The 19,156-nt window shown below is 39.5% G+C and overlaps 1 protein-coding gene across 1 annotated transcript in view; it reads left to right on the top strand.

The window, feature by feature from the left end:
• The window catches only part of LOC148997427 (NACHT, LRR and PYD domains-containing protein 3-like), a 280,163-nt gene that overhangs the window by 210,669 nt on the left and 50,338 nt on the right, over window positions 1–19,156 (top strand). The window contains exons 5-7 of the mRNA XM_089122499.1: window positions 2,369–2,539; window positions 11,729–11,902; window positions 12,304–12,477. Coding sequence (XP_088978625.1) covers window positions 2,369–2,539; window positions 11,729–11,902; window positions 12,304–12,477 — 519 coding nt within the window. The remainder of the gene's footprint in view (window positions 1–2,368; window positions 2,540–11,728; window positions 11,903–12,303; window positions 12,478–19,156) is intronic.

Genomic DNA, 19,156 nt, shown 5'->3' with positions numbered 1-19,156 from the left:
AAACACCAAAAGTCCTTCTCTTTGTTCAAAAACATTCCACACATTCCAATGTGTGGGGGAAGGGAAAGGCTTGTGTGTGCGTGTGTGTGTTTCAGAAAACCCCTGGGGGTGGGTTTGATTCGCCTGGCCAAAATCCTTACAACTATATGAGTGCAGATTATAACCTGCAACTTCTGACACGCTTGGCAAAAGATCTAGCACTAGACCATTTAAGAACTCAAACAAAATATGCGGATCGATGGATTCATTTATGGGTTGAGCAGAGAGGCTGCAAAGTTTGACCAGCGGGCAGCGGCCGCACACCAGTCCACCGGATGATGTTGCTAAGAACTTACAATTTATCACTATTATCAGACCGGCCCTCACGGCCTCGAAACACTACGAGTCTCCTGATTGCCACTCCGCCCCTGCACGCCATTACAAAATATAATATCGTGGGCCGTTATCGGCGTTAACTTGCTGCGTTAAAGTGAGACTTTTATTGAGCGATAAAAAAATATTGCCGTTAATCTATTCTCAAAGTTGGGTTGGGAGCTGGGTCCATACTATACAAGCTATGATGACTTTTACATTGATATTTTAGCGCAGATGTATACCTAGCCGAATTGCACTGTAAGGGGCATTTAATACCAATCTGTTTATCCAGACATTAGGAAAAGATCAGTCAATGCATTATATATATATATATATATATATATATATATATTTAGATTTAATATGAGCGGACGTGACACAAAAAAAACAAACCTTTAGGTGTACAAAAAGTAATAATACCCATCGGTTAAAGAAAGGTTGGCTCTCCACGGAACATAAAATATTAATTTTGTATTATTTTTTATGTACGCATTTATGAGGGAAAAACAATGTTATGTCACAGTTCCCCGTTACGGACTTGACCACTCTGAAAGCGGCACTGAAAGACTGCTTTAAAACTTTCACATTAAACATAAAGCACAAAGCCTTTCATTAAGTTGAATTTCATTTTTTATTAATTGTATGTTAATTTTAATCAATGTTTCATCAACCAGTTGCCTGGATTTAATAAATAAGAAATAAATATAGCAGACAATAGAAAATCACGACACAGAGGCGTCAGCGAGTGAACTGAAGCTCGTCTTGTGAGTCATAAATGAACTGAAACACAGTGGATAAGGCAGGCCAACTTGCCTCAGGAGTGCAGTGGGTGCCATGAGGTGTGACTGTATAATGTAGAGAATAATTACGAAAACGGAGAGAAAATATAAATCGGGCGCATTAAAAGGAAAAGAACGAGATAGTCTTTGTGTTTTATTAACATGAGCTTACTTGGCTCAACAAGTCACACTTTATTACATATGGTAGCAGAGAGCCCCATGATGAAGAGTCTAGCTCTGCCTCTGCTCATCTTAAAAACTACCTGCAAGGTGGTTATTTATTTGGGTAGCATACATATTCTGAATGCCTTCAATGCCTGAATGCCTTCATGAATTCAAATGAGCCATTTTAATCTAGATTAATTCCAAGATTACCGTGAGATTAATCTAGATTAAAAAAAAAATCTATGCCCACCACTAAGGCATAAAAAAAAAAAAATGTTCAATTCCAGTCTCCGACCTACCCTGTCAATTTTTGTGCGACCCAAATTTATTTTATGAGCTTGGGGAAGAAATAATTCACATTTAAAATCAGCTTGTGTGTGTAACATGCTGGGACACACAAGGTGGTAGTACATGTACAAGTAGGCTATGTTATTGAAAAACAGAGTCGCCTATCCATCGCTACTGTAAAGTAAAATTAAAAAAATAAATAAAAATAATTTCCTTTCTATCCCTTGCTGGCACTGGAGAAAAAAACAAAAAAAAAACTACCAGCCCATGACCTCAACTGACATACAACCGTAACCAAACTTTTTTTTAAAAATGCTATGCCTAATATATATATATATATATATATATATATATTAATCTTTTTTTTGGAATTCTATTAATCGATTTTCAATCGGTAAAGCTTGAATTGCGATACAAATGTGAATCAGTTTTTGTGCACACCCCTAATATTAAGTGTCCCCAATTAAGAAAGACAGAGGCAACACTGGCAAGAACCTAAACTCTATCAGGTGACATAAATAGAGAAAATATCCTATAGATATAACAGCTTTACACAAATATTTTTTCAAACATGCTTCAATTTGTCTTGGAAATTTGTCACTGTATAAAAAACACTATTGTTGAGGAAATTGTAGTTTTTAAAGGTAAATGTTAGTTTAACTCAGCCTCTTTGCTGTATATGCTGTTTATGTAAAAAATAAGTGGAAAATTTCATTAATATTAGTATATAGAAAATCTATTGTATGTGTTCAATCTAATTCTGTTTTGTGACTTTATTGTAGGTTAAATGATTGTAACTTAACAGACAAAAGCTGTTCATCTCTGGCTGCAGTTCTTGGATCAGACACCAATCTGAAAGAGCTGAACATGAACAATAATAATCTGCAGGATTCAGGAGTGAAGCTGCTCTGCACTGGACTGAAGAATATAAAGTGTAAATTGGAGATACTGAGGTAAGTTGAGCCACAGGAGTCACATGACTAGAGTGAGGTGCGATGACTGACAGGACGATGCCGGAGGCAAAAGCACAAGATAACTTTTGTGAAAAAGATCTTTTATTTATTTGTTACAACGTGGGTATACCATATCAATCCTGTCATTGTGCTATTTTATTGTTGTTGTGTATAAAGGATTATTATGCTCTTAGGGCTAATTAATACCCGGTGGCAACCACCAAAGATTGTCAGATCAGCACAGTAAAGGATGCCCATTTAGGAGGAGCCAGATGCACACACCACTCACAGACCACCAGGGCTGGATTAACCATTAGGGCAACTGGGCTCTTGCCTTAGGGGCCCATGACATCTAAGGGGCCCTGGGCACCAGGGGCGGAGTGGCAATCGGGAGAGTCGGGAGTTTCCCCTGTTGGCCGGTTGTGTTTCGAGGCCGCGAGGGCCGATCTGATCAAATTTATTTATTGCAAGTTGGCCATGCGCACTTGGGGCCCAAGCGAGGGGAAGAATTTTTTTTTTTTTACTTTTTAGATAACGGAGCGTATATTTGCACTAAGTGCCTGTCTTTTTAGCAAAAAGAAGCTTGTCACGAAATAGCTACGGTGGCGCAGGTCGTAGGGCTTGAAGCTTTTGATGCTCTCGACCCGAGTTCGAAACCGTCTTTTTCTGAACTCTCTCTTCTCCCTTTTCCCAACACATATGAGATGTAAAATGTATACCCTAACATAAAGGTCTCTAGCGCTATATTTTGCCAACAAACTAAAAATGAAACCATGATATGGCTGTGTGCCTTTATAAAACAGCACAACACTTTAAAGGGTTAGTTCACCCAAAAATGAAAATTAAGTCTTTAATTACTCACCCCCATCCTGTACCAACCCCGTAAGACCTTTGTTCATCTTCGGAACACAAATAAAGATATTTTTGATTGAATCTGAGAGCTGGATCAGTCCTACATAGACTGCCTAAGGGACTGCCTCTTGACGGCCAATAAAGTCATTAAAGAAAAGGTTTAAATATTCCATGTGCCTACAGTGGCTCAATTATAAGTTTATCAAGCGACGAGACTACTTTTTCTGCGAAAAAAACATAAATAACGACTTTATTCGACTATTCCATTACTTCCTTATGGGCACATGCGCGAGAACTGAGACGAGGACGTTCTCCTTCGACTACTTCTTGTTACCGGCTGCTCCAGCCCCCACCAGGGGAGAAAAACAATCCAACCGTCTCCATTGATTTGCATTGCGAGAGACTGCCTCCTTGTCATTTATGACTTATAACAAAAAACAAAACAATGTTTAAAAGCTGCTGTGAGACAAGGAGTACAGCAAACAAGCCAAATAACCCAGAAATTATTTTTTTTTAAGCTGATGGCTACTACTCTGAGAAGCACGCCCATAATTCATAATTTAACCTGAATCTATTTTATCTGAAATTCTGTACGTTGATTTATTTTATTTTTTTGTATCTGAATTTGTGATCATTGAAAAATATTCATCGAAATTCAGGTTTTTAAAATGATAGGCCTGTTTAAAGGTGCAGTGTGGGATTTTTAGCGACATCTAGCGGTTCGGTTGCGAGTTTGCACCAGGTTTGCACTAAGGGCTCAGCCCACTGCTCACCCCTCCCTTTCGAAGAAGCCATTGTTTCTGTACCACAGTCCAGTATAAACCACATCATGGATACAGTTTACAAAGCCATAGTCAGGTGAGGATCAAGGGTTTTAATATATAATTTAATATAATAATAGTGATCAGCTGATTGTCTCACAAATGTAACCAGCAGCACATTTCTCCCCACATAGCAAACCCATAATACAGCGAGGGAGAAGAACCACATGAAACTATGCAGCTATATATTTTTTCTAAAAGGGTTGTAAAAGTTTAGCTGGCTAATATGAGCTGTTACTGTGGCTGAACTGGTTAAAGCATAAAGCCTTTACACTCGACGCGTCGCATGAGCCCAAAGGTGCGCACGGCAAAAATGACTGTAACAGCGTGCGCATTACCGCATCCCATAGACACCATAAACTACACACAATAGGCTTTTTCTCTGATTTTGAAAACTCTTCGCGATCGACTTAGATCTCTTACAAGATCGACGGGTTAGTGATTCCTGTAACGTACTGTTTTACGATCAATGACATGAGTACTAATCAGCTGTACATAACAGCCGAACATAACAGCACATTTATCCCCACATAACAAACCCATAACACAGCGAGGGAGAACTAAGCTACATGAAACAATCCCAACTACATATTTTACACTACTCACAAGGGAAAAGTCACTACTCAGAGTTTATGGCTAGTTTCTAGCTTTCTGCTGCTTCTCTTTCAAGGTAGTGGCAAAACGCGTTCTGTAGCACTGTTTGTTCGCGTTCGGCTACGGTAGAAAGATGACGTCACGATATGGTGACCTTCACAGGAGGGGATTCCCGCGGTTATGGAGATATAAATGTCTCATTTTAAGGTAATAAAAACATTACGGTTTATTAAGTAAGTTCTTTATACACCACTGAAAACATAGTTATGGATGTCATATTGCATTTCTGTTACAGTTTTTCTCAATTGTTTACACACAAATTCTGGTACTTGAGACACAATGACCACAACATGTAACTCATTCACAAACCCCCTGAACCAATTCTGATGAACTACAAGCACAATTCCTGCTTCTAACTCGTACTCATCGCTCTTTCCATTTCAGCAAATGACGTTTTGTGAAGGCCTCTCCTGTTGTTTTGTTTCAACATGCGCGTGCACCCCCTGCTGGTAAAGCCGTCTAACAGCAGATAGAGAGTATGCTCAGTAATCTACTGCTTTTCCTGCAGTTTCTGGATGTCACCGTTGAATTTACTGTCGAATTTGAACCACTGAATTTGTGGAAGCGAATTTTCAAGGCGAAATAAAATGGACCGAAAATTTCCTGTTGAATATTATAGGTTGTATTTTTAAACAGTTTGAAAATTTTGGAAGTGAAATATGAAAGGTGAATATGGATTATTGAATTTTTAATAATGAAAAATGTTTTTAATTGAAATATTCACAGCTTAAATATTCAACCATGTTGAATTTCAGTCCATAAAAATGTAAGCCTTAAAAATACAATGGATTAAAATGCAAGCAGGGTTAACGCAATGCTTTTTTTTTTAATTGGTGCAATTCAACATGCTTTTTGTTTCAAAAACTTTAGACATTATTTTACTTCCATACACTTCCACCTCACATTCAGCCAATCACACGCTCCGAAAGCACACTTCTACCTCAGATTCAGCCAATCACATGCACCGAAGGCACACTTCTACCTCACATTCAGCCAATCACACGCTAGCAATGCACCCTTCTACCACACATTCAGCCAATCACACGCTCCGAAGGCACATTTCTACCTCAGAGACTGTATGTATATACATGCATACAAGAATCAAAAGTTTAAACTAAAACACTCAATATTCATTTCTTCACTCAATATATCAGTATACATTTTATACTTATATATATTGTATACTGTATATTTAGTATTTTGTGATCTGATGAAATGAAGATGAAGATCTCTCCTCTGTTTTATTTGCTGATGAAGATGATGTGACTTTACAGAATAAAGAGTCTCTTATTTTCTTCATTCTCTCTCTCTCTCTCTCTCTCTCTCTCTCTCTCTCTCTCTCTCTCTCTGCCTCTCTCTGCGCATGCGTGGGCGTTTGTGGAGCGTGTGTGAGAGCGTGAATTTTGAGCGCGTGCATTTGTTTCTTTCTCTTTGTGTTTTTTCTTTAGTTTTTTTCTTTCTTCTTTCTTTTGAATTTGTTTGTTTCACTTGTTTTTTTGTCTTGTGTGGTGTTTATTTGTGCTGCCTGCTTTCTTGGAAAGCATGGCAGCTCAGACTGGTACTGGGCTCGATGTTTTAACACGCCGTCACGGAGTTAAGATCGTATCCGTGGCGAGTGTAGAAACTTGTTGTCTGGGTGTAGGAGAGATTGTTGGTCACCAAAACATTCTCTCCGCATCCAGAATGAATGGTGCGACCGTGATTTTTTTAAACTCTGTGGAAAGAGCAAATGAGGTAGTTGCGAGAGGCATAATCATTGATGAAATACTTACACCTGTTCTACCGCTGTTGTTACCGTCAAAAAAAATCTCAATATCAAATATCCCTCCGTTTCTCAGTGATGATATTTTGAAACAAGCACTATCAAGGTATGGGAAGTTGGTTTCACCGATTAAGAAGATCACGATCGGGTGCGAGTCTCCTTTATTGAAACACATAGTTTCATTCAGGAGATTTGCGTTCATGATCATCAAAGATGACGCGGAATTGGACTTGGCTCTAAATTTTCGTGTGGATGATTTTGAATATGTTGTGTTTGTTACCACTGATAAAATGAAGTGTTTTGGATGTGGTAAATCGGGCCATTTAATACGGTCGTGTCCTGATAAGAGTGCAGCTGGAGGTAGTGCTTCGACTAAAGATAAGCCTGCGTCTGAACCGGCTGAGGTCGGTCTGGCTGAAGCAGTGCCGACTGTGGATATACCTGTTGGGGAAAGAGCATCTGTTGAGCGGCCTGTGGAAGCCTCGGTGGAATCATTAAATGAAGGTAGGGACACTTCTTCAGAAACTGTTGCTGCAAAAACTGTTTTGTTGAACAGTGATGTTGAAAACATGGGCGATGTGTCTGATATAGAAACAGAGAGTAGGCTGTTCAAAGTGCCAACAAAACGGAAACATGTGGAGATCAGTCACATAAAGTGTTTTAAAAAAGGTGAGGTGGTTGAGGGTGATGAGGATCAGAAAGAGTCAGAAAGTGGAAGTGAAATGTCTGACTCGAGTACAGTGTTGTCACAGAGTGAAGCTGCTATAAGCAGAAGTTATGACGTTGATGACATAAAACGTTTCCTTAATACCACAAAAAACAAAAGGGGTGTGGTTGTAAAGGATTATTTTCCTGACTTAAATCAGTTCTATAACAAAGCTAAAGGTTTATTAGTAGATGGGTGCCTTTCGAACAGGGAGGTGTATCGTTTGAAAAAGATTGTGAGGAAAGTTGGCACGGAGTTAAATGAAAATGAAGACTAAGAACTTTAGTTATATGATTTCACTTGTGTTTTTTTGTTTGTTTATTTATTTAAATATGGCTGAAGTGCGGATTGCCTCCTTGAATGTCAATGGTGCTAGAGATTATAGAAAAAGAGCTGAGCTGTATGAAATTATCAAGCAGAAAAAACTAGATGTCACTTTGATTCAGGAAACACATAGTGACGTGAATAATGTAAATGATTGGATGAAGGAATGGGAAGGCTTATCTTTTTTCAGTCACAATACCACTTTAAGTGGAGGAGTAGCAATATTATTTGCAAAAACATTTAATCCAGCTTCATATCAGGTTAAAGAATTTTTGAAAGGTCGACTTTTAAAAGTGAAAGCACAAGTTGAGAATTGTAATTTTGTTTTTATTTGTGTGTATGTCCCCAACTCAACAATTGATAGGATGTTGTTTTTAGATACATTATGTTCTGTTTTACAAGATGTTTCTAATGATGATTATTTATTTCTGGGGGGAGATTTTAATTGTACAGTGAGTAATTGTGACAGAAATCATATTGAACCCCATATGCCGTCAAGAAAGCGTCTCTTTCAAATAATAAATAAGCATGAATTAAGTGACGTGTGGAGGTTTTATCATGAGGATAAAAGGCAATATACTTGGGCACATACACGTGGTAATGTTTTATCTTTGGCAAGATTGGACAGATTTTATGTGTTTAAACATCATACTGGTATTTTTAAAAATTGTTGTATTTTTCCTGTTGGTCTTTCAGATCATTGTATGGTGCAATGTTCTTTTATTTTGAATTCTGTCAAGCCAAAAAGTGCGTACTGGCATTTTAATCTAACGTTGTTAGATAATAAGGATTTTATACACACGTTTAAGTTGTTTTGGGCCGATTACAGAACAACAAAAGATTCTTTTCAATCAGTTCAGAAATGGTGGGATTTTGGTAAAGTGCAAATTAAACAGTATTGTCAGCAGTATGCTCATAACAGCACCAAAGTTTTAAATCAGTCAATGAAAGACTTAGAGAATGACATAATTAAGATACAGGAATTGGCGGATTTAACGAAACAAAAAAGTTATCTGAAGATTCTTTCTAAGAAAAGAAATCAATTGGCAGAATTATTAGGGGTTAAAACACAGGGGGCTTTGGTCCGGTCAAGATTTATAAGTCTTGATCAGATGGATGCACCTTCAAAGTATTTTTTTAACCTTGAAAGGAAAAATGGGCAAAAAAGAATCATTCACGCTTTGCGATCAGAAGAAGGAATTCTGTTGTCCAATCCTGTAGGGATCAGAAGTAGGGCAATTGGTTTTTATGAGACACTGTACAGAAGTGAAGTAGGATCAGACAATATCAGTAAAAGTGCTTTTTTTGAGGATTTACCAAAGGTGTCTGATGAAGGTAATGCAGAGATTTCAGGTGCGCTCAGCCTGGGAGAACTGCATTAGGCCGTTCAGAGCATGGAATCCGGAAGGGTGCCTGGAGTTGATGGCATACCCATAGACTTTTACAAATGTTTTTGGGAAGTTTTAGGAGAGGATCTCTTAGAAGTCCTCAATGGTAGTTTGGACGAAGGTCTTCTACCTTTGAGTTGCCGGAGAGCAATCCTGACCCTTCTTCCCAAGAAAGGAGATCTCACTGAGATCAAAAACTGGAGACCTGTTTCACTTCTGTGTAGTGACTATAAACTTCTTTCAAAGATTTTAGCCAACAGATTAACAAAAGTTATGAGTAAGGTGATCCATCCGGACCAAACTTACTGTGTTCCCAAAAGGTCAATTTTTGATAATATTTCCCTTATTAGGGATATCTATTATGTCTCTAAGTTGTCAAATAGTGACATTGGCTTGATTTCGCTTGACCAAGAGAAAGCGTTTGATAGGGTTGAACATGCATATTTATGGGAAACATTAAAAGCATTTGGTTTTAGTAAGGGTTTTATTGATAAAATCAAAGTTTTGTATAGTGATGTTGAGAGCATACTCAAAATTAATGGTGGCTTGTGCACTCCTTTTAAAGTTTTTAGAGGGGTGAGGCAGGGATGCCCGCTCTCTGGAATGCTATATTCACTAGCAATAGAACCTCTGCTGCAGCAATTGAGGAAGAATGTACAAGGTTTTAAATTGCCCAATGTTGAAAGTATAACAGTCTCTGCGTACGCTGATGATGTAGTAGTGTTTGTTAGCCAACAGAGTGATGTAAAGGTTTTAATGCGTGTACTTGATGATTTTAAAAAACTGTCCTCTGCTAAAATTAACTTGGAAAAGAGTGAAGCAATTTTAATAGGGGATTGGAAAAATGTTCCATTTGCCCTTCCTCCTGGCTTGGTTTGGAAGAGAGGAGGTTTTAAATATTTAGGGTTTTTTTTAGGAGATGAAGTGATTGTACAAAAAAATTGGGAAGGAACTCTTGAAAAAGTTAAAGGTAGACTTGAAAAATGGAAATGGTTAATCCCAAATATGTCATATAGAGGTCGAGCTTTAGTTATAAATAATTTAGTTGCTTCCTCTTTATGGCATAAGTTAACCTGTATTGATCCTCCTTTGCGTCTCTTAGCAGAGATTCAAGCAATTTTAGTTGATTTTTTCTGGGATAAGTTACATTGGGTTCCTCAGAGCATATTGTTTTTACCTAAAGAAGAAGGAGGGCAAGGATTGGTTCATATTCAAAGTAGAGCAGCAGCTTTTCGTTTACAGTTTTTACAAAGACTTCTTGATAATTCTGTAACTTCAAGCTGGAAAGCAGTTGCATGTAAAATATTACAAAATGTTGGTAATTTGAAAATGGACAGGAATCTTTTTTTCATGGACTTGTCAAAGGTGAATCTTAATGGGATGCCTATTTTTTATCGTAATGTTTTTAAAGTGTGGAAAATGTTCAGAGTGCAAAGAGAAGGACATTTTGAATCTCTTTACTGGCTCCTTAAAGAACCGTTAATATATGGAGCACGTTTTGATTTAAAACACAATGACTGTTCAATTCCTGGACTTACAGAAACACTTGTGGCATCCAAAATTTGTACTATGGGGAGTCTAGTACACTTGACAGGACCAGACTTTGGGAATATGGAAGGAGTTGCTTTGAGTTTGAAAATTAAGTCCTTACGATCTGTTTTTCATTTATTACAAAAATGGAAACAAAAACTCACTTTTGATGAACTGAAACTGTTATCAGAATACTATGAATACAAAATTGTTCCTAATGAAGAGGATGTATTATCTGAGTTTTTTATTTTTCCTATGTTAGATGATGTTTCAGGAATTTTTTTAAGCTCTGGAAAATCTCTATGTTTAAATTTTTTTTCAAGTACTGGTAAATCTTTTTATAAAGGTTGTGTTCTTGCTTTTAATAAAAAAGCGCTTAATGAGAGGGTTGATACACCATGGCGTAATGTTCTACAACTTGATGATGATAAACCAGAGTGGAGATCATTGTATAAGCCACCATTAGGTAAAAGAGTTGGGGACATACAATGGAGAATTTTACATGGTGCGATAGCAGTTAATGCTTTTATTTCAGTTTTAAATCCTGATGTTTCTGCAGAATGCCCTTTTTGTTCTAGTAGAGAGACTGTTTTTCATGCTTATATGGATTGTGTTAGACTACAAAGGTTGTTTAGTTTATTACATAATTTATTTTATAGTTTTAATGAATCTTTTTCTATAGACGTATTTATTATTGGTTTAAGATATGTTAGAAGAAATAGGTTTATTTGTCAGTGTTTAAATTTTCTTATAGGTCAAGCGAAGTTGGCAATTTATATGAGCAGAAAAAACAAGATAGAAGGGGGTGCTGATCAAGATATTAATATTATGTTTTTAGCCACTGTCAAATCCAGAATACTTATTGATTTTCGTTTTTATACTTCCATGAATGATGTTATTACATTTGAAGAGAAATGGTGCAAGAATGAGGCTTTGTGCTCTGTTATTGATGGACAAATATTTTTTTCTCATCTACTAATGTAGAAAAAGCTTTGTGTGTGGTATAAAAGGTAAATGGAAAATTAGTAAATGGTGAAACTTGTTTTGTGAAAAATTGTAAATAAAGTATTTTTTTTCAAATTCTCTCTCTCTCTCTCTCTCTCTCTCTCTCTCTCTCTCTCTCTCTCCCTCTCTCTCGCTCTGCTAATGTAGGTTAAGCTGCTGTGATATGACAGATGAAGGTTGTTCTCATGTGACTTCAGCTCTGAAATCAAACCCGTCACACCTGAGAGAGCTGGACCTGAGCTGGAATAAACTCGGAGACTCTGGAGTGAAAAACCTCAGTGATCTACTGATGAACCCACAATTCAAGCTGGAGAAACTACAGTTAGTGTCATTATACTGTACAGCAATTACAGTGTGACTGAAGTTTATTTATTTGAAGACAGTAGGGCTTATGTTTCATTGGTTATAGCGGTGCACTTTATGGGTTTCCCTATTGCTCACATTTTTTTCTAGTTCTTTATCTTTTCACAGTTTTTTATCTAGTTAATAAAGTGTAGTTTGTAATTTTTTAAATTCCCAGCATCTGATACTATGTACTGATTGTGTGCACACAGAAACGTCAAATAAATAGTTAGAAATGAAAGAGAAGAAACAGTGTCTTCCAGCGCACAGAACTAGTGTGACTGGGTTTTAAAACAGACTATTGGAAACTAAATGCTGCTGTAGCTCTTCAATAAGATGATCATCATAGATGTGAACTATTGTTATTTCTCTGTCTTCAGTCTGAATAGATGCAGTATTACAGAGAAACAGAGTCTCATCCTGACTTTAGCTCTGAAATCAAACCCGTCACACCTGAGAGAGCTGGACCTAAGCGAGAATAATCTAGGAAACACAGGAGTGAAGCAGTTATGTGCCGTACTGAAGGATTCACACTGTAAACTGGAGAGATTGAGGTCAGTCACATTCACATACAAGAATCAAAATGCTTAAAATCACTTCAACTGTTTAAACTAGAACACGTTAACATTATATTTGTACAAACATTGGTAACACTTTAGAATAGTGTATCTTACTGCATAACTAATACGGAATTAATGAAGAACTAATAGGTAATTCTTCATTAACCACTTCTTCACTACTGTTAACTACTAAGGAAGATGTGTTAACTAATAATTATGTAATATAATTTTATGATTGTGTTAAGTATCAATTTGTTAATCAATAGCTAATGAATTCTGTCATACCTCCTGAAGAACTACTATTAATTATCTATTAATTAAGGTTCAAGAAAAATAACTATGAAGTAACTACTAATTAACAGTCATACACAGTAGTCAGTTTGTCATTCTTCAGCACTAATAAGAAAAATAAGTGCAGACATTTACCTATAGGCTATGATCTGCATATAAGCAAAAACATCTCATGTATGTTACACCTTATTATTATACTTAGTTCTTATACATTTTAAACTTCTTTTGCACCATTCAAGTTCCGTCAATATTGCGGTCGCCACATACACTGAGCCTGGGTTCACCCAAGGGTTTTTCTCCATTCTGTCCCTGATGGAGTTTTGGTTCCTTGCCACTTTTGCCTTTTTCACCCCTCTTCGCCTTTGTCGCAAGTAACTGTCGTGTATTTTACAAAGGTTTAGATGATTACGTTAATATGTATAGGCTAATATTTTTTTATTTACAGTAAGTTTGATTTGAGTCAGAAGTATGTGGTAATTCTTTATTAATTACTAATGGGTTCCCTATATTGTCACTTTAGAATACTGTTCCAGGTTCTAAGTAATTCCTGAAGGACTATCTAATAATTATTTATTAATTACTAATAAGTTCCTTATATTTTTACTTTAGAAGACTGTTTCAGGTTATAAGTAGCCTAATTCCTAGATAATTAATTTGATAATTATTTATTAATTACTAATGGGTTCCCTTTGTTGTCACTTTAGAATACTGTTCCAGGTTCTAAGTAATTCCTGAAGAACTATTTAAAAGTTATTTATTAATTACTAATAAGTTCCTTATATTTTCACTTTAGAAGACTGTTTCAGATTATGAGTAGCCTAATTCCTAGATAATTATTTGATAATTCTTTATTAATTACTAATGGGTTCCCTATATTTTCACTTTAGAATACTGTTCCAGCTTCTAAGTAATTCCTGCAGAATTATTTGATACTTATTTATTAATTACTAATAAGTTCCCCATATTTTCAGTTTCCCTCAGTCGTTGCCTCAAATACATGAATTTACTGAGTGGCATTCTATGCTGAGGTTAGTTTTTGTATGACTGTTCAGTAGTTACTTCTTAGTTATTTTTCTTGAACCTTAATTAGTAGATAATTAGTAGTAGTTCTTCAGGAGGTATGACAGAATTCATTAGTTATTGATTAACTAACTGATACTTAACACAATTATAAAATTATATTACATACTGATTAGTTAACACATCTTCCTTAGTAGTTAACAGTAGTGAAGAAGTAGTTAATGAAGAATTACCTATTAGTTCGTCAATAATTCCTTATTAATTCTGCAGTAAGTAAGATACAGTATTCTAAAGTGTTACCCAAACATTTTCACCTTAGTATTTATTTTGTTATCTGGTGAAATAAAGATGAAGATCTCTCTTCCTCTGTCTGTTTGATGAAGATGATGTGACTTTACAGAATAAAGAGTCTCTCATTTTCTTCATTATCTCTCTCTCTCTCTCTCTCTCTTTGCGCGCATGCATGAGCGTTTGTTGAGCGAGCGAGTGGGAAGCGTGGTGAGTGTGTGGACTATTTCTCTTTTTTTGGCCACTGTGTTAAAAATAGGTTTTCTATTTTTCTATCTTTTATCTTTCTACTTTGTGGTATACGGGTTTGGGAGGGTTAAGATAGTGGTGTGTTGTGGGTCTGCCAGTTTTTATAACTGGCAGGATGACTTCAGGTGCGAGGACGCTAGATTTCCTCACACGGCGTCATGCTGAAGTTAAGTTTGAACGCTGTGTGGAAGAGTGGAGTTTGGCTATAGGAGAGGTGGTTGGCTGCGAAAATGTTCTGTCAGCATCAAGGATGAACAACGCAATTGTTGTTTTTTTGAAAACTGTTGAATTAGCTAACTTGTTGGTTGAAAGTGGTGTTGTCATTGACAATGTTTTTGTTCCAGTGTTACCGCTGTCTACTTTGTCCAAAAAAGTTACTCTATCAAACGTCCCACCATTCATAAAAAATGAAGTGTTGGTGAAATTGTTGGAGAGGCATGGTAGATTAGTTTCCCCAATTAAAATGATTCAGATTGGTTGTAAGTCGACGTAGCTGAAACACGTAGTGTCTTTCAGATGTTTTGTTTACATGGTATTAAAGGACAACAAGGAGGAATTGGATTTGACGTTCAATTTTAATCACGACGACTTCAACTACGTAGTTTATGCTACGACCAATAGCATGAAATGCCTTAGTTGTGGGGAAATAGGACATCTCGTGAGGGTTTGTCCAAAAAAAGATGAGAAATCAAGGAACAAAGTTTCATCAGTCTCGGTTGAAGGGGTTGGCGAGGATGAAGGTGCAGTACAAATTGTCAGGAGTGAAGTGCCTACAACAGTGGTAAGGTTAGTTGATGTGAACACTGTACAAAAACATGTAGAAGCAACTTCAACAGATTCATCAGGTGATGCTGCAGCCTTGAAGGAAAAGGGGGGTGAGCGAGAGGCAGTGGCAGTAGGAGAAGCTTCTGTCCCCGAGGAAGGGCATCAGTTGACTGATGGTTCAGAAATGCAGGGTTCAGTTCCCTTTCGTAGTCACTTCGAGTTACGTCAGAAGTAGGGATGTCCCGATCCGATACTCAGGATCGGTATCGGCTCCGATCCAGCCATTTTTGCGGGATCGGGTATCGATCAGACGAGGCCGATCCAAATCCGATATTGTGCGTATACTATTATGTTATTGTTAAGCCCCACAGAAGGCACAAAAACATTCTAAAGTACCATAACGTTTTCGTGCACTCTATTATAAGTGTTCTGAAGCCATTATGTGAGAGAGAAATTAATATTTAAGTCATTAAATTCAAGATCACATAAACTTTTCCCTCTCGCGGCTGTCAGTCATTCTCCATTCAGCACTCAAACAGCGCGTCGCGTTCGGTTACAGTCAATGATGAAACTATCTTCAAGATGATTCAATGTTAATACTATTATACTTTATCTCTATAAAGGTCTATGTTTTCGCATAAAACAACATTATCTTGCCGGACTTTATTCCTGTAACTATCGTGTTACTTCCTACCAGGTGTCGGACGCTGTCAGTTAGATCACCTCACCAGAGTCAGAGCACTATTGTTCTTCACGCGCATAGTAACTGAAATTTAAAACTGTTTAAAGAAAAGGCTCAATAAACTATTGTATAGATAGATACTGTTTAATACACTGTCCATCAATATGTATTTCCTTTGTGCTTTTAACTTTTCAAAGCGGACTCGACGCGTAGCATGCATAACATAGGGTGCATACTCGGCTGCGTGCTGTTACTCCACATGGTTTCAAGCGCCTCATTCTGCGCTCGGAATGCGCATAAGCGCTTTGTGCTGCACTGTTTTGGAGTCATTCATTTCATAATGCAGTGACGTAATTAAAGCTTATTAACATTAATAATTATTAATGTTGCTGCCTCATTAAATAGCTGTGCTATACATTTAATGTCTCAATTTTTTAGTATATAAAAATATATATAAAATAATTACTTGGCTATATATAAAATAATTATCTTTATCATTTTTGTTATATTGTTTTTCATGAATGTATTTTACAACAATACAAAGAGCAATATGTATTATTCACTAATCTAGTTTATAACAGCATTTGTTGTCATAGATTATGATCATATATTTTGGGGATTTGTTGTTTATCTTTATAATGAAGCTGTCTGTATTAAGTAGATTGTGTTTAACACACACAAGAATGATAATCAGTTTAACACACAGTTATAGAAATTCTACTTGCTTTAAAAAAACTGTACTGGTATTTAAAATGTAGAATACTGCTGTTTAAATTGTTTTAACTTTAAACCTGTTGGTAGCTAGCTAGCTTTAAGTACTGAAGTACCTGCATTTTCTTTTATATATATATATAGTGTTTGAATAAAGGGTGGGTTGTGAACTATATACTGGAGGTATATTTTAAGGGGCTAATTGAGAAAATTGCTATATTTTTTATTAGTTTAAAAATAAAATAAAAATATCGGATTAATATCGGTATCGGCAAAAGCCAAAACTGTGGCATCGGTATCGGTATCGGAAGTGAAAAAGTGGTATCGGGACATCCCTAGTCAGAAGTGACGGAGAATGGGGGTTTCGCATGAAAGCCAATCCTCTTTGAGTATTTAACAACGAGCCAATGGCATGCAATGCCTTGGGGCTGCGGAAATTTGCATAGCATACTCTGCCCTACTCCGTGAGTATAAAAGGAGGAAGTGAACGCAACCGCAGTATGTTTTCGCTTCGGAGCCAAGAGAACTCTTCACTCCTAAAGCCATTCTCACTGATCCAAAGACTCTTCGAGACGAGCGTCCTCTTCAGTGTTGGTGTGACGGCGGTACCCAGCGAGATTCTGCATCGCCTGCGATCTGAGCAGTGGTCTGCCAGACTTTGCGCTTCTCCCTGGTCGCCTCAGCGCTGAAAGAGTGAATTTCCTCCTCTCATTGAAAGAGCTGCACGTGGCACGTCTTTTTAAAGATGTCTCGCCCGTGTTCTTCTGGGTGCGGTCGATTCATGTCATCTTCTGATGGTCACGATCGCTGCTCTGTATGCCTGGGCATTCAGCATGCAGCAGCGTTCGTGGATGACTCATGTTCTTTCTGTGGGAACATGACCATCTCTACACTGAGATCTAGACACAATGATCTGACTAAAGTGAGAGTCCCCGTCCCCGCTACTCGATCAGCTTCTTCCACGAGAAGCTCGTCGACCCACGGACAGGGTGATTTGACGGTGACGGTGTGGAACAAAGCCCCGACGATTCCTCGGGCCATACCCCCCGCCCCAGTGTTAGAGCCAGCGAGCGCCGCTTCGATTCAGCCGTCTACCTCTTCGCAGGTACCGTCTGTTTCGTTCGGCGCTCCAGATGATGATGCGATGTCGATCGCGGCATCACAAGGCGGGCTTGATTCTTCGGGAGATGAGGATGCGGCTGCGTTGCCTCCTTCGGGAGTGCCAGCGTTGCCCGTGTCTGATCCCGAGTTGACGGCCATGCTTTCTCGGGCCGCCGTGAGTATCGGGTTAGAGTGGAACCCTCCGCCCTGCCCCGATCTCTCACGGATGGATAATTGGTTTTTGGGCAAGGCTGCCGCCGCAAGGCCACAGCCAACCCCAATACCTTTTTCCCCGAGCTGCATGCGGAGCTGATGCGCTCTTGGAAGGCTCCTTTGTCCTCTCGAGAGCGCGCTCTGATCTCCCCCGCCTTTCCTCCCCTCGATGGTGGGGCCGCCCGTGGGTACGCTGGGATGCCCCCGGTGGAGCGCTCTGTTGCGATGCAGCTGTGTCCACAGAGCGCCTCCTCCCGTGGTCCTCCCAAGCTACCATCCAAAGCCTGTAGGTTCTCGTCTGCTATGGCGGCGCGTTCCTATAGAGCGGCGGGACAGGCGGCCACCGCTTTGCATGCGATGAACACCTTGCAGGTTTTCCAAGCCAAGTTGCTCAGAGATATGCACGAGGGCAGGACTGACCAATCGGCTTTCAACGAGCTGCGAGCGGCCACAGACCTTGCTCTCCGGGCAACGAAGGTGGCGGCTCGCTCCGTTGGTCAGGTGATGGCCACTAGTGTGGTCCAGGAGCGCCATCTCTGGCTGAACCTCGCAGTTACACGGGACGCCGAGCGGACTCGTCTGCTCGATGCCCCGTTATCTCAGGTTGGCCTTTTCGGCGGTGCAGTCGAGGACTTCGTCCAGCAGTTTTCGACTGCCCAGAAGCAGACGGAGGCGATCAAACACATTCTGCCCCGACGGCCAGCTGCTGCCTCCACCCAGCCGTCGGTACAGACGCCTCCCTCTGCTCGCCGCCGAGGACGCCCCCCTGCGGCTCCCCTCCCTCCCACGCGGCCCCAGCAGCAGCCTTCACCCGGGCCGCGGCATGGAGGAGGCCGTAGGCAGGCGTCACAGCCCCCTCAGGCTGCACGCCCCGCTAAACGCCAGACTAAGCGACGTTCCTGACGGGAGCTGCTCAGTGATGAAGTCGAGTTTTTCCCAGGAGGCGGTAGCAGGCCCCCTCCTTCCCCCGGTGGAGGGCCGGGGGAGAATCTTTTGTTCTCAGCTTCTCAGCTCCCCGCTGCTCACCCACGGGTGGGCAGCACCCTGAGTTGGTTAAAGAAAGACTTGACATCATCACTGAGCACACAGACTGGAATGAGTGCGCTCGACGTCCCAGTGCGTCAGCCCACTCATTCCTCTCTGTCTCTGAGGGTGCGGAGGCGAGCGTGTGTCGTCCCTCGACTACGCCGCGGCGCTCCCCTCCCCCTCTATCGCCAGACCCCCGGCAGAACAGACCCCCGTGGAACGCTGGTCCTTCCCTGGTCTCTTCTGTCGGGGAGCGGGCCTCCACTGTGCATCCGGGCGGGGTAACTCCTGCGCGCATGCCAGTCGACCCGCCTCGCTGCCCCTCCG

Source organism: Pimephales promelas, chromosome 2 (assembly GCF_988280905.1).
Source record: "Pimephales promelas chromosome 2, fPimPro1.hap1.1, whole genome shotgun sequence".
Taxonomy (NCBI): Eukaryota; Metazoa; Chordata; class Actinopteri; order Cypriniformes; family Leuciscidae; genus Pimephales; species Pimephales promelas.
The sequence above is the reverse complement of the archived record's forward strand: the minus strand, read 5'-3'. Positions and strand labels throughout refer to the sequence as shown.